The 15061-nt window shown below is 40.6% G+C and overlaps 1 protein-coding gene across 2 annotated transcripts in view; it reads left to right on the forward strand.

Moving 5' to 3' along the window:
* The window catches only part of Pkg21D (Protein kinase, cGMP-dependent at 21D), a 119100-nt gene that overhangs the window by 52763 nt on the left and 51276 nt on the right, over positions 1–15061 (forward strand). For both annotated transcript variants that reach the window (XM_087358753.1, XM_087358752.1), the window contains exon 3: positions 12735–14006. In XM_087358753.1, the coding sequence (XP_087214879.1) occupies positions 12756–14006 (1251 nt within the window). In that variant the 5' untranslated portion in view covers positions 12735–12755. The remainder of the gene's footprint in view (positions 1–12734; positions 14007–15061) is intronic.

Raw genomic sequence — 15061 nt, forward strand, 5'->3', positions numbered from 1 at the left:
CACCGTGTTTTCAAACACTTGTAATCTACGTTTTTCCTTCAAAGTAAGAGACCATGTTTCACGACCATGCAAAACAACAGGCAAAATTATTGTTTTATATATCCTGATTATTAGTGTTTTGGATAGTAAATGAGATGATAACAATTTTTGAATTGAATAAAAGCAAGAGATTCCCCGAGTGTCTTCTACTCTTTAATTTCACCATGGACCTCATTTCCATTTGTTATAGCTGTTCCTAGGTTATGACAGTTAGAATTTAAATTTTTTATTTGACAGTATGATTGGATCTACTTTTTTGTAAATTGGCATTCATGTTAGTGAGCTTGTTTAGATCATTTAAGGAGTCGTGGTCCGTCAAGCGAGAATTGTGAGGTTTCTTTTTGCGTAGGATATAAAATAATTTTTTCTTACCTTCAAGACAAATCCTCTCATTCTCCGACAGTTCTAAGAGTATAAAAAATCTGAATGAATAGTGGTTTATGGCAATATACCGTGCAAAAAAAAAATAAACACGTTACAATTCAAACCCATGATTGTTTTGCTTACTTATACACAAGCTTATTGGTGGTTTTCATAATTTCTCAGTTGATTTAAAGAATTTGTGAAAGTTTATTGTGAGTCGGGGCAGTTATTCTCACGTGACGAGCAAACACGCAGAGAGATACATAATTTTCTTCTTTCATAGATTAATCTTATTCTACCTCAGAATTAATTCTGAGATGATGCATATACGAGGTGTGATCGGAAAGTTTCAAGACTGCGCCTATAAAAACCCGTACACTTATCTCAGGTATTAAATTCATCCATCACCCTCGAAGTAGTTCCCCTGGGAGTGAACACAACGATCCCAGCGCCGCTGCCAAGCCTGGAAGCATCCCTGGAAATCTTTCTTTGTCAGCCTGTCAAGCACCATCTGCGATTCTGCTTGAATCTCTTCTATCGTCTCAAATCTCCTTCCCTTTAGCTGAATTTTCATCTTCGGGAAGAGGAAGAAGTCACACGGAGATTAGAAAGGAAGTTGGGGTCGGTTCTTGCAAGATCTTTGAGCTCCTGACAAACGAGAAGTCGATTCTGCTTCTGGTCCTCAGACAGGATGCGTCGCATGTGGAGTTCTTCCTTTAGAATCAGCTGACAGGTCCCATAGCCTATCCCAACAATGTCGCACAAGTCGTTGATGGTACGACGTCGATCTTCGTGAATGGCCTGCCGAATCTTCGTAACATTTTCGGGCGTTGTGCTCGAAGATGGTCGTCCAGAACGCTCGTCATCATCGACAGAGGTTCGGCCATTTTTAAAACGTGAATGCCACACAAAAGTTTGTGCACGACCCATTGCGGACTCCCCAAATGTTTGCTTTAGCATTTCATAGGTTTCCGTAGCCGTTTTGGCGAGTCTCTGGCAAAATTTGATGCACACGCCATTCCGAAATCGCAGGAGGGTCGGTATAATGCACTACCAAAACGCCCGTAACTAAGAAACAAATGCTAATTCGATGATGCCGGCTGGCACACTGATTCACTATGAATGTAGGCCGCACCCCCTAGCGGCAGAAGCTCGTACTACATCCGGTTCGCCCTCTATTGACACAGTCTTGAAACTTTCCGATCGCACCTCGTATTGGCGAAGCCATCCCAGTAAAAACACAGCAGGCGAGATTCGATCGCGTGGTGGCAGTCTGAAGGAAGCCTCAGACCCCACTGCCACCGCGATTTTCTGTGTTGTTGCAGCGTGCTGGCTCCTTTTTGGCATGTCTCTGAAATGTAACGTAGCGGATTCCACAGTTCAAAAAGTTCTGGAAGAAGGTGGCATATGGACTCGTACACTATCGTCGCCATTCGTGGTGGATAGAAGCGAAAGTCTCAGCTTCATAACTCAGTGTTAGTTCCTTATTTAATTCAAGTTTTGTCTGCGTCTTCTTATACATCTCACATAGATTCTGGACCGATTTTGAACAATGAACATTGACACCGTTGTAGATAATGTGCGTAGTTACTAACATCCCTTGGATACCAGTCCGGATGTATTATCATATTCTTCGTATCTCTGGTTGGGTATGCCTCAAGGGAAAAAGGTTTAGCGGTGCCATCTGTTAAGTGTTGACCACACTAGGTTCCCCCCCGTAAACACAAAGCACGCAGATAGATAACAAATTTTTATATTACGTATTATAATGTTTTTGGGACGTCTTGTACATGGACAAACGGATGCGACTTGTCCATCGTGCTGTTATTTTAGTTACTTCATGGAAATTGTGATGGCTGTCCTCTGGGAAGTGTCTTGTAGTCTGATATATATTGACCGACGCCCTAATTATGGAGACAGTTGTTAGTCCTGGAACGTACACGGCTCAGTATCTCATAAGCCAGTCATATTCGTCGCCGTGAGAACCTGAAATCTCATCGTTCGATCTAAACTTCTCCTCACCATCTGTTATCGAGTCTCCTGCTGATGGATCTACTCGACGTTTCTGTCTGTAGCCTTGGTCAGAGTTGAGACGATTACCGGAAAACTGCAGTTAAAATGTGAGGATAGTTAAAAAGATAAGCAAATGACCACATTCTTATGTAACTTCATTTAACGTGAAAAGAATTCCAAATAAATCACTCTGCGACTCTTTGGAACATTTCCACTCCAATCACGTATTACGGTTGCTGCAGTAAGGACAGGCTGGAGTACACGGCGTAGCCCCGTACGCACATTCCTTTTGTGTCCTTAATAAAGTAGCATTTTCATTCGTCTGCTACGGTTATCCTCTGTGTAGAGCAGCAGTGGCATTAGTGACGAGCACAGTTAACACAGTGAACTCATCTGTCAGCGCCTTTTTGCTCGAAACGCGTCATCTGCTTCCATACTGTCTTATGTCAGCCATTTAATTGCTCTCGAGCTCCAGTCACAAAAATACTCTTGTATTGTATCTCCTCCTCGTCGATCTCTTTAAGTTTACTTTCATTTGTTCTGCTTTAAGATTAATTGAATCCCTAAAAGTAAAAAAGGGTATAACCATTTTTTTTCGAATCTAACTTTTTTCTTTTTGCTGTTTTAGTATCTTGAAGCCTAAATACACCTCCCGAAGGTATCACGACCTCGTCGAAGGCAATCTGCCGGGTGAGGAGGCTTGCGTGCTCAAATGACCCTTAGGGCTATGCCGGCCGGAGCTTCGGCTTATGGTAGGGTCACCCAAGCCGGACAGTTCTAAGGCGAAGAGTGATACCCTGGTCCTCCAGGTTGGGGGTTGGGCGTAAGGTTAACAACCTTTCACCGTAAAAAAGCATCGTTACGAAAAAATTAACTAAGCCTCGGACCAGAACGTACTCCACGACCATGGCAATTGAAAAAGGATATGGTACTTGGAACATTAGGAGTCTCTATAATGAAATTGTGCCTTGGCCCATCTGTGAGAAAACCAAAGATGATGATGATGATTAATATTGAAATTATTATTACTAACAAAATTAATTTAATTTAATTAAAGAAAAATCAACACAAAAACGTCATTTCTTCTACAATTTGTATTTCTATGTTTTGAAGTATTCTGTGTTTGTATTTATATTTAAAATGTAAATTCGCATGATGTAACAGTGAGTCTTCCTTTGTTTTTCGCCCATTTACCCTGTTAAAACACCGTTAATTGCAGAAAGGGTATAACTCCAACAAATATTGACCCACGTGGAGATTAAACTATGGGATCAAAAATCTGAAATTTGGCATAAAGATGTAAATTGATTGCAACTAACTCAATTGCAAAGTTAAAGTCTCTATCTTGAGTTGTACCGATCATAGACAGTGTTTTATATTTCCTGAAAAGTTTTTAATTTTGGAGTTATACCCTTTCTGCATTTAGGGATTCAATTTTTCCTCGTTGTTTTCCTCCTAACATCTTGCTATCCTTTTCTGTTTTCCTAGTAATCTATTTTCCCCTTTTTATTATCTTGTTACCAAAATTTAATTATCTGGGAACAACAATAACAAATATAAATGAGGTCCATGATGAAATTAAGAGTAGAAGACATTCGGGGAACGCTTGTTTTTATTCAATTCAGAAACTGTTATCATCTCGTTTGTCAACCAAAACACTGAAGTTCAGGATATATAAAACAATAAATTTGCCTGTTGTCCTGTATGGCTGTTAAACATGAAAGAAGAACGTAGATTATAAGTGTTTGAAAACAAGGCGCTCAGGAAGATATTTGGACCAAGGAGGTTTAGAATGTTGCATAACGAGGAGCTGTGTGAATTGTACGGGTCACCTAGCGTAGTGAGGATAGTGAAATCAAACGATCTCCGGTGGGCTGAACATGTAGCGCACACGGGGGGAAGGAAATGGGTGCATACAGGATTTTGGTATGGGATCCTTCTGGAAAACGACCACTGGGCGGTCCAAGAAGGAGATGGGAGGATAACATCAAGATTGATCTTAGGGAGGTGGGCTGTGAGGATGGCAAATGGATGGAGTTGGCTCAGGATCGTGGCCAGTGGCGGGCTTTGGTGTTGTCGGTGTTGAACCTACGGGTTCTGCTACCAGGGAGTTAGTTATTTATTTGCATATTCTTTGCTCTTTCCCGTGTTTCTGTCTTCATATTCTTACGTCCTTAACTTTATTTTCTTCCATCTTGTTATCTCATATTCATAATTGTCCTGTTTAATTTATTATATCTCACACGCTTTCATTAATTTTCTCACAGGAACCCGTTTCTACGTTTTCGACATTTTCTATTCGGGTTTCCATATTTTATGTTACCGAAAATCGCTGCCGAGTGGTTAATACTCTTGTTCGTGCTCGGGAGGTCGCAGTTCTTCGCCCTTACACGAACTATACTGACTGAGTCTTCATGATTTTTCTCAGCCCCTCCAAACAAATTCCAATATTTTTTTTAAAATTTGGCCGCGACCAGCTGCTGACAGATAGGTTAAATAAACCAGAAGTTAATTAATGATCCTTTTTTATCATTCTGTTTCTTATCTTTATTTAATTATTCCTACTTCTCTTCCGTATTTTTGTTTCTTTTCTTTTGTTCTTTTTCCCTTTCTGCTTCTTTCTTTCGTTTTTATTCACACGTTGGAACAGAGAAGATTGTCAGAACGATTTAGATGTACTATCGATATTCTAGCGATTCAGTGTACTATCGATATTCTAGCGATTTAGTGTACTATCGATATTATAGCGATTCAGTGTACTATCGATATTCTAGCGATTTAGTGTACTATCGATATTCTAGCGATTCAGTGTACTATCGATATTCTAGCGATTTAGTGTACTATCGATATTCTAGCGATTCAGTGTACTATCGATATTCTAGCGATTCAGTGTACTATCGATATTCTAGCGATTCAGTGTACTATCGATATTCTAGCGATTTAGTGTACTATCGATATTCTAGCGATTCAGTGTACTATATTTATTCTAGCGATTTAGTGTACTATCGATATTCTTGGTCCACTGTCGGCCTTCCGGAGTCGCAAATTATTGGCTGTTCGCAGCTCTTGGAGTGGATAAATAAGACTGCTTCTATATCTGCTGATGTAAACACCTCGCGATCGATGTGTGTTGCCGACAAAATAAACACATGCTCTCTCACTGAGGGATTTTACTCCCAGCATTTAGGTTAATTTATGTTCTCAGCAGACATGTTGACTCTCCAAACATTGACAGAGGGCTGTCTCCCTACATCTATCTTACTTACCGCCTTATTACCTGATGTATTTTTTGTTACTGAAGTTTCTTATTCGGCAGACGGTCTGATCAGATCTAGATGCGAGACGCAATATCTGTTTCCTCTCACAAATGAAGCATCATTACCTTCAAATAGTCGACAACTTTTAAATGTTTCCGATCTCTGTATGTAAAATCACAGTATCATTTTCTCTCACTCTATGCAAAGTTTTCAAATTTATAAATGATAAATTATGGTTAACTGAACAAATGGGCAACTTTAAAAATATTTGTCCAATAGGTGCCACGGTGGTCTAGCGGTTAGAACGCTGGCCTTGTAATCCTGGGGTCTCGGGTTCGATTCCCGGCGGTGCCCGAATTTAAAACTTGTGTTGGGCAAGGCCGTGGTCTAGGCAACACGGGGGCTTCCTCGGTTTCTCCGTGGCATCCCAACAATTACTCCATTCACACACAGAAGAAGGCAATGGCAAACCACTTCTTGATCATCTGCCAAGAACGTATATGAACAGGTCCCAGTCCGAGAAAAGGATGGAAGGATCCTGATCATATGGACCTGTCGTCAGACAGAACACTAAATAATAAATAATAATAATAATAATAGGTAGCATAACATTTAGTTGCATATCAGAGTAATGCCTGACATTCCAATGGCTTAGCCGTGTACGTCCGTGTAGAATAACTTCGTTGTGGAAAGATGAAATTTGATATTTAAAGACCTTAAGAAAATATATCGAATTTTATTCAGTTTTGGATCGCTCGCAATATTTTAAGTTTGGCGGTATTTGATGAACCATTGGCACTGTACATCTACTTTTATCCGATAATTATTCTTTAATAATCTGAACATGTCGCAGTTAGTATAATTTAGTCACGTGAAGACTGTTGTTTAACCCTTTCAAAGCTCGTCTAAATTATATTTAAGAATTTATTCAGTACCGCAAAGAAACCACAACAGTTAACCATTACAAATGTCAATTTGTTAACGCTGTTTTATGGAAATAATCGCTCTTTACACTTAAAATTATTCTGAACGCATAAATACAGAGTTGAAGCAGATGGTACGTATAGTTCCTACTTGGCTTTAAAGTGTTTAAAGTAGCCCACGACCTGTTTGATATGAAGCTTACACGGTTGGTAGCCCGAGAGGAATTCATTATAGACCACGACCACTTCCCTCTGTATTCCTACAGACTAATCATCTGTAAAGCTGTGTTTGGACTAATGCAGCACCGCATATTCTAACCTAAACTGAGGGTTTCGAATGCCAGTGTCCTCTCTTCAATTCACTTGCATTCTTCATCCTCCATTTTCAGTCTCTCGCCATGTTCCATCTTCCTTCTGTGTGGCGTCTGTCGTAATCAGTTCCCATCATCGTTTACTCTTATGTTCAGGATCTCCTTTTGGGATTCTATATTCGTCCATTCTTAAAACTTGTTTATACCACCCTGTTTTGTTATTTCTTAAATCACCTTATAAAATGTTTACGCTTATATTCTTTCTGTTGTTTTAATCTCTTATTCTCTTCCTTTTACTTCATTCTTCCAGCTTTACTGCTGTTAGTGTGCCTTGGCCTATGTCCAAATTCCTAGTCCATACGTTAATATATTCATTAGCTTTTAAATAAACACATTTTCGCCTTCATAAGGCTTACATTCTTCTTGATGTAAATTAGCCATGTATTTATTTATAGTCGAATGAGTGGATGATAGTGAATAATGAGTTGGAAAGGATGTAGAAGGAAGTGGTCGTGACCTAATTTAAAGGAATATCCCGGCATTTTCTGGAGGGACTGAGGAAAACCACAGAACCCCGAGTCAAGATAGCCGCTGTCCGGGCCGATATTTGAACCCGGGACCTCCCGAATACGAAGCAGGGGTGCTAACCACTCGATCAAAACGTTTGTCGTTGTGCCATGTGTTCTGGTAGAAATTCACAGGGCTTCGCCCTGATCGTGGAATCAGAAGAAGCCTCTGAAACGTCGGTAAACTTCTACCAGACTGCAAGGCAACAACCCAGAACGTAGTCATCTTTTTACTCGTAGCCATGAGAACCGTGATATATCCGATGTCGCTTAGGTCGTTCTAACAAAAACGAACAGATTTGCGTCCCACGAGATATGAACCAGGTTCCGTGACCTTAGAGCCACGCGTTGCTAGCCGATATAACAGGTCATGAACACTTAATCAGGGTCAGCTTGCTACCCACGTGGCGTCTTAATTATTACCGCAGCTAGTGCCACGCCCTCTGCACACATCCGCAATTAGCAGCAGCGGATGACACAGAAATGCCATTTTGGGAACCAGAGCAGAAGCAGAAGGCTTTATTTCAATTCGCGTTCTTTGCTGTGTTTTATCTCTCAGTGGTCTGATGTTCATTTATTGCACGTTCTACTAGTCGGTCCATTACAATACTAATTAAGAGCACAGATATTACATTTTATAGAAGCGTAAATTGTATTTTACGTTTTCGTCTATTCTGTACGCCCACATCGCAGTGACATGCTTCAAATACAAGTTACATAATAACGTTAATAACTTTTATACTTTTGATCATGAATGAATTGGCTTTTACGACGATGTAACTCGTTCAGTGTAGTGACTATACTACGAACTTCGCGTCTGGGGTTCGATACCCAGCAGGGCAGTATCGTGGCGCCGTCGTATCCACGCTGACTCTAAGTCCCACACAATTTTCAATGGACGTTACTCCTGTTTAGCATTGAGGAAGTCCCGGGTTTAAGTTCGGAGAACGACGAAGTTTTCGTGTTTTCCTCAGTCACTCAAAGAAAACGCCGGGATGGTATCTCCAATTACGCGACGACCGCTTCCTTCCATATACTTTCCGTTTTATTATTCATTAACTCTTTAAAGCTCGGTGGTAACTATGTATACCTCCTGTTATTAGGCTTTATAATGGAGATGTGTTTTAAGAAAATGCCTGTCCTCTGGGATGTAGCGCCGTGTAGTGTGGTAGAAGTCCATTATCAGGGTATCGCCCTGATGTCAGAGGCAGAACCTAGACGACAGCCATCTTTGTATTCGGCTCCCTGGACACCTCAGATCCTACTGAGACACGTTTTCTTTGAGGTAACTTTGATTTTAAGTATTATTCATGCGATCTTCGGTTTTAAAGGGTTGATGGTCGTATCATTCGACACTACGTAGTCTGGGACACTGACAGCGTCGTTAAATAATCACAAATAAATAGTATATGTCTGTTTAAGACACTTATAACGTATTATTTGAAAAGGTGATATTCATTCAGTTGTTGTTGAAAGTGATAGGATCAAACCTGAAGACTCATAGTCATAAAAAACCTACTATAGAATCCTGACAATGAGCCAGTTCTATCCTGTTCGTATCTACGCAGAATATTTCTCTAATACCCTTTTAGCATTATACCCCAATTTACGCCTGTAGCCTCATAAGAACATAAACGTTTAAGTGTATCGTCATTTGGCAGCGTCGTCTTCCGTTGATGACCTTCCATATTTTCCAGTTAAATTACAGGCCCTATATACAGCCTCAGGTTCAGAATGTCTCAGCGGGCCGTGACCGGATATAATATCGTTTTATTAAACCGGCTGTAAACATTAAACCATTAGGGATACGCGGATGTTTTGTGTCGTGGGCAGTATAACAGATAACCGTACTTAAAACAATTGAATTTTATCAACGGCTGAAGCTAAACCACAAACAGATGGCCTGCTAACATTTACCGGCCCACATCAGAACTGCTGGTCCGTCGAAAATTCTCGTCTCCTGTCTGCAGTTGCGATGTTCGTTTGTTTAAGAAATTTAGACTTTGTTCGCGAGTTTATGTAGTGGACGCATGGACCGAGATGTTGTAAAAAGAGTTTTAGAGTTGGGGCAACTGTCAGTTGAATGACTCTTCGGGCTGTAGTACCTGCGTTCGATTCCCGTCTCCTATCCAGTGAGATCAGGCTCGTTGAAGCGATATTTAAAAAATTTCAGTCCCTGCCTTAAATAACGCAACATTTCTCCATTACTAAAATCAGGTAGTCGATGCTGTTGAAGGGAATAATCGCTGTTTGCTGTAAGAATCATACGAAATCCATAAATATATTACGCGGACATAATGCAGGTTTACTAAATGTTAACAGCAAGCAGTCCGTCTAGTTACCACCGAGCTCTTAATTAAATTATTAAATAAGGATTTTAAAATTAACAGGCCACCGATTTGTTGACTTGTTTTAATGCTATCGATTGTGATCAGTGTTATATAAGTAACAGAAAGTGGGTCTTTTTTCTGTTCGATAACAGCATTTCTCTTTTATAATAATTAAATGTTTCAACACTTTTTAGATTTTACATACTGGGTTTAGATTGGGAAGGATCGGGCCTAGTTTTAAAGGAGGAAATTTAAACACATTTCTAATAAGGGAATTTGAACATCGAAAAGGTCTGCTCGTCAAATTATAATTGGTTCTTAAATCAAGACGCAATTAAACATTTGTATCTATTATATTAAATGATCGAAAAGTATTTTATTTCGAATGTTATATTAGGTATGGTAAATATTTTAGTTGCTTTAAAAATTTTAATTTGTTTCTTACGATGAAACGCGTTCATATGCTAACTTCTTGACAAGCTAATAGTCGCTCAGATAGTCAAGAAATCTCGTGCCTTTTATACAAGAAGAATATTCATCCTGAGCCCAAATTGATAACCATTATAAAATTAGATGTCTACTAACCTTATATTCGTTTCTGATATATTGAAAACATTTCCGACAAAACGTAAGAGATAAAAACGATATGAATGTTTCATTGTGTGTATATTTTTTCGGGCAGTGAATCATCTCTAAAAATTGCATCTGAAGTTCTGACTGCCCTTCTCTTTTTACGTCAATACAGGATATGAATAGCTCCGTTTCTCCTTAAGAAGTCCATGTCAAAGTGGTTCCTTAAAATTAAAATCTCCTTTCAAATCCTTTTTGATTTGATATACGTTATTTTACGTATAACCATAAGTTATTTTGCCTTTTGTCACGACCCACGCAGTCTAATGCGGCCAAAGTGTGAAGCTCATCACTGCCTTCTATTAAGTTCCGTTCTCTGCGCGCCTTCATGGCGTTCTTGTGTTCATTGGTCCCTGCGGCCTGGCGTCTCCCCCTGAACACTGTTTCATGGAAACAGACGCACGATATTGTTCTTGTAATTCCGCCCTATTAGCAGTAATTGCGTTGAAATTTTGTTGTTCCCCATCCGATTTGTACCTCAGCTACAAACACGGCTCCCGAAGCTCCAGAAACTACATATGTACAGGATGATTCACAAGTATGTTTACAAACTTCGTGTTCGTGTTCCAGGATTAAAAATAAGAAAAAATGTTCCTATGAACATGCGGTCGCAAATGCTTATGTTTCAAAATAATAGCCAAAAATAATTTTCAACGTATGCCTTTATTGCCAAGTATAAGGACATGGATATTTCTTTGTAACAGATGCTCGAAGGTTGTTCCTCCATTCTCAACACATGCCCGAGCACGACGTACTCAAGACTGACGAATTCGATCGTTCACACCAGGGTTTCCTCGAATTATCTGGCATGCATTCTGCACACGTTCCCATAGGTCGTCTTCATTGTTTATGGGTGTTGCATGAACGACGGACTACAAGTTACCCCACAGATAAAAGTCCAATGGAGTCAGGTCCGGTGACCTCGGTGGCCATGCTACTGGGCCTCCATGCCCAATCCATCGCTGAGGGTACTGTTCATTGAGATGATATCTGACGCGATGGGAGAAGTCAGCTGGGACTCTGTCGTGCATAAACCACAGTTGTCTTCTTGTATTCAGTGGTACATCTTCAAGGAGACGTGGCAAGTGTTTTCTTAAGAATCGCCGATATGAAGGTCCTCTTACCCGGTGTCCTACGTGAGCGATTAAATGCGAGCGGTGCGAGTTGCGTGGGTGAAGTGGAAATATCAAACTGGCTGTTTGTGTGGCGCTGTCCTAGGTTCCAGCGAAGCGGTCAGCGGCCAAAGTCCGAGATCAAATATTTTGATATTTTCGCGCGAATCGCAGTGCTGGCCGGGAAGGCGCATGCGCAGATAATCTCTGACTGTGCAGTACAGGGAAGGTGCATGCGCAGGAAGGCCGTGTGTTTCTCTCACCTAGGACACAACAAGCGATTCCCTTATGTCATATGACACCCCATGCTGCTTATGCAGCTCGCACTGCTCGCTTCTTATCGCTTACGTAGGACACTGCCTTAGACGTGATGGAAGCATGTGTGGACCAATAAGTATGTCGCCAACAATTCCTGCGCAAACGTTAATTGAAAATCTTTGCTGGAAGCTATAGATTCACTTTGGTATGAAGTCAATTCATTGAAATTTATTTTTGGATATTATTTCGAAAATGAAACATTTGCGACCCCATGTTCACAGGAACATTTTATCTTATTTTTGATTATGGAAAACGCACACGAATTTTGTAAACATACTTCTGACTCACTCTGTATAATTCATATTCCAACTACTGCAGCGTGTAAAGGAAACGTATCAGGGATTTGTTAAGCGGGTTAGCTTAGTCGGTAATGCAACTGTCTGCGGATTGGACGACCGTGGCTCTATTCCCGGGATTCTAACAGCCACTTAATTAACTTTAACACATTTATGTCGAAAGACTTCACCGAAAAGTCCAAATATAATTATTTAGTATTAACAGCCAGCTTCTTGTGTAAATGGTTATAACAATAATATAATACAGTAAAATATTTTAACATATTTGGTTTATTTAACGACGCTTTGTCAACTACATACGACGTCGTACGGCAAGATAAAGATGGCCAAGGAAAGTATTGAAGGATTTAGAAGGAAACGGTCAAGGCCTTTTTTATCATGAAATCCAATGATTTTTTTCAGTCTGATAAGATCATGAAAAAATCTCTGGGTAACCGGTTTTCAGACCGATATTTTAAATCGGGGCTAAGAGAGTTATCGATTATTAACTCATACCTCACCTCCCCATCACGATAGAATTTAAATGTAATATGGGGGTTAATGTTAACTAAGGAAAACTTCGTTTTGTCGTTTCAGGTCTGAAGAAGAGATAGAAAAATGGGCGATGAAGTACAGACCATCCAACAAGAGACGCAAAGAAATTGTTTTTCCAAACAGTTTAGCTACCCTGTGGCAATTGTTTCAGTGTCAGCCAACCCGGTCACTGCAAGCGACCACAGGGTTGGTCCAAATGACACCGTCCTTCAAAATAATCATTTGATCGGTTCTTGTGACAGCTTCTTTGCCACAGAAGGAATCAATCACGTGAATGATTTAAGTAGCTCCATTCCAAGTCCGATAGTTGCTTCTGATGGCAGCATTATCGTAAATCAACACGATGATGATTCGATTGGAAAAACAAGCAATCATAACATTGATACAAACGTTGTCCAGTTAGAATATAAAAGAGAGACAGTGAACAATGAAGCAGAGACGGCGATCGAGGGTGAACATAATGACATAAAACACCGAATCCTTCTAGAATCTACGGAAGATGAAATTGTGGAGATAAAAGAAGTTGGAAGGAGGTTAAGTGGAGGTCAGCTGGAATCGTTGGTCACAGCGGTGATTGTCGATAACGGTGTGGTGAAGACCGCAGTTGCCCAAGATACCGCAGAAGCGAGCGCTCCGCCGTTGAATGACACTACCGCTCCAGTTAGCAAGGCCTTCTACCCAGAAAGCGTCCGCGAAGTGTCTGCCCTGCTCCAACAAGCGCTAGGTTCGTCCCCACCACGGACATCCCCTCCACAGTCGGCGCCCCAGCTCGCCGCCGTAGCAGCGTCGAGTAGTCACTCGTGTGGCAGTCTGTATGCCCACTGTGGCGCTCACAGCCATGAACCCGTCAGCCTCAACGAGATTCTAACAGAACGCGAGCACCTCCCGTCCTGCTACCGCTACCACCTCGATGCCATAGACTACGAATCACAGGACCCTCTAGAGGAGGACGAAGAAGAACTTCTCAGGGAATACCATAAGCAGCAACAGAGGTACCTGATGGGTAACGGTGTATCCACAGGGCCTTGTGCAACATCTTCATCGAATACAGCTGTTACAGCAAGTAATGTGCGGTCAGCAGGAGACGGACAGACAAAGAAGAACTTCCACGTCGGATCTTCCAACGTATTCAGGGTCTCGCAGCCTGAGGAGTATGGCTACCTCAAGGGCTTGGTCCCGCAGCTCAAAAGAGAAGCCAAGGACTGGGAGGCGAAGTCGGACTCCCTAGAAGCAGAAGTGTTTGGACTCAGGAGGGAACTCAGAATGAGAGAACAGGAAGTTATACGGTTACAGCGGGAAGTTCACAAACTCAAGGTAAGTACCATATAATGTTTGTAGTATTTTCTTTTGTAAAAATCTGCGACGGTCTAAGAGCAAAGATTGTAGAAAGTGATGTATGACCCGCAATAATACTTTTTATAATATTTCTTCATATAGGAACGTCTTCAAGATGTGGCTTCAGTTCGTATAGTGTAAATGAGACATTGCATTTTTCATTGGGCGCGATGTAGGTTTCTGCAGTATTTAAAGGGCCTCTGTTAAATTCTGAAAACTGCAATTATATTTCCGATTACGTCTGTTAATTTGCAGTTTTTGCGTGTTTTAAGGCAGTCTGTGACTGTGTTACGCATACAAGATTTTGATTTTATTTTAAGAAACGGGTTAATGAATATTTCCTTTATGTATTTTTAGTTCTGCTATACTTGTCGTTTAGAATACCTGGTACGGAGGAAAACTTTAAAATAACTTCTTTTGGATTCGAAAACATACCATTTTTCGTGATTTTCGTCCTTCCCAGTGCACGGTATGTTTTGCATGAATTGGCTTTAGGAAAGATGCCTCGTGCTGTCTGAATAACTTGTCTTCGGCACCCAGCTGTTTTGAGTTGTAGGTACTGAGCTGTCATTTAAACGATACCGTTTAATTAACTAATTAATTAATCTACTCATTTAAGGCGACTGTCTTGTGGGTTTTTGGGGCCTTGTTGTCTAGCGCTCAACTCATAAAACTGGGTTTGTGTGTTTTACGAATTCTTTTTATGAACCAGGTATTGCCTTTTTTGTAACTGTTACGTGGAAATAAAAATTCACGACACACCTGAAATATTGTGTGAGGTTTTGGAAATTCTTGTGATTGTAGAACTTTGAAATACTCTGTGATTCTGAAATGCCCAGTCAAGTTTATGGACGTGTTCTATGCTCAAAACAACGAAAAAAAAGTAAATTGTAAATCCGTCCACTGGAGAGTATTTACAGATCTCTTATTCAAACGTTACAGAATTATTGTTTTGACTACAACAAATTACAAATTGCACGCCCTCAGAAATTCAAGTGTGTTAACGAATTATGTCCCATCCATCTACTACCGTC

Source organism: Zootermopsis nevadensis, unplaced genomic scaffold, assembly GCF_977971745.1.
Source record: "Zootermopsis nevadensis isolate Lab colony 2312 unplaced genomic scaffold, Znev_1.0 Znev_ptg000030l, whole genome shotgun sequence".
Classification (NCBI taxonomy): domain Eukaryota; kingdom Metazoa; phylum Arthropoda; class Insecta; order Blattodea; family Termopsidae; genus Zootermopsis; species Zootermopsis nevadensis.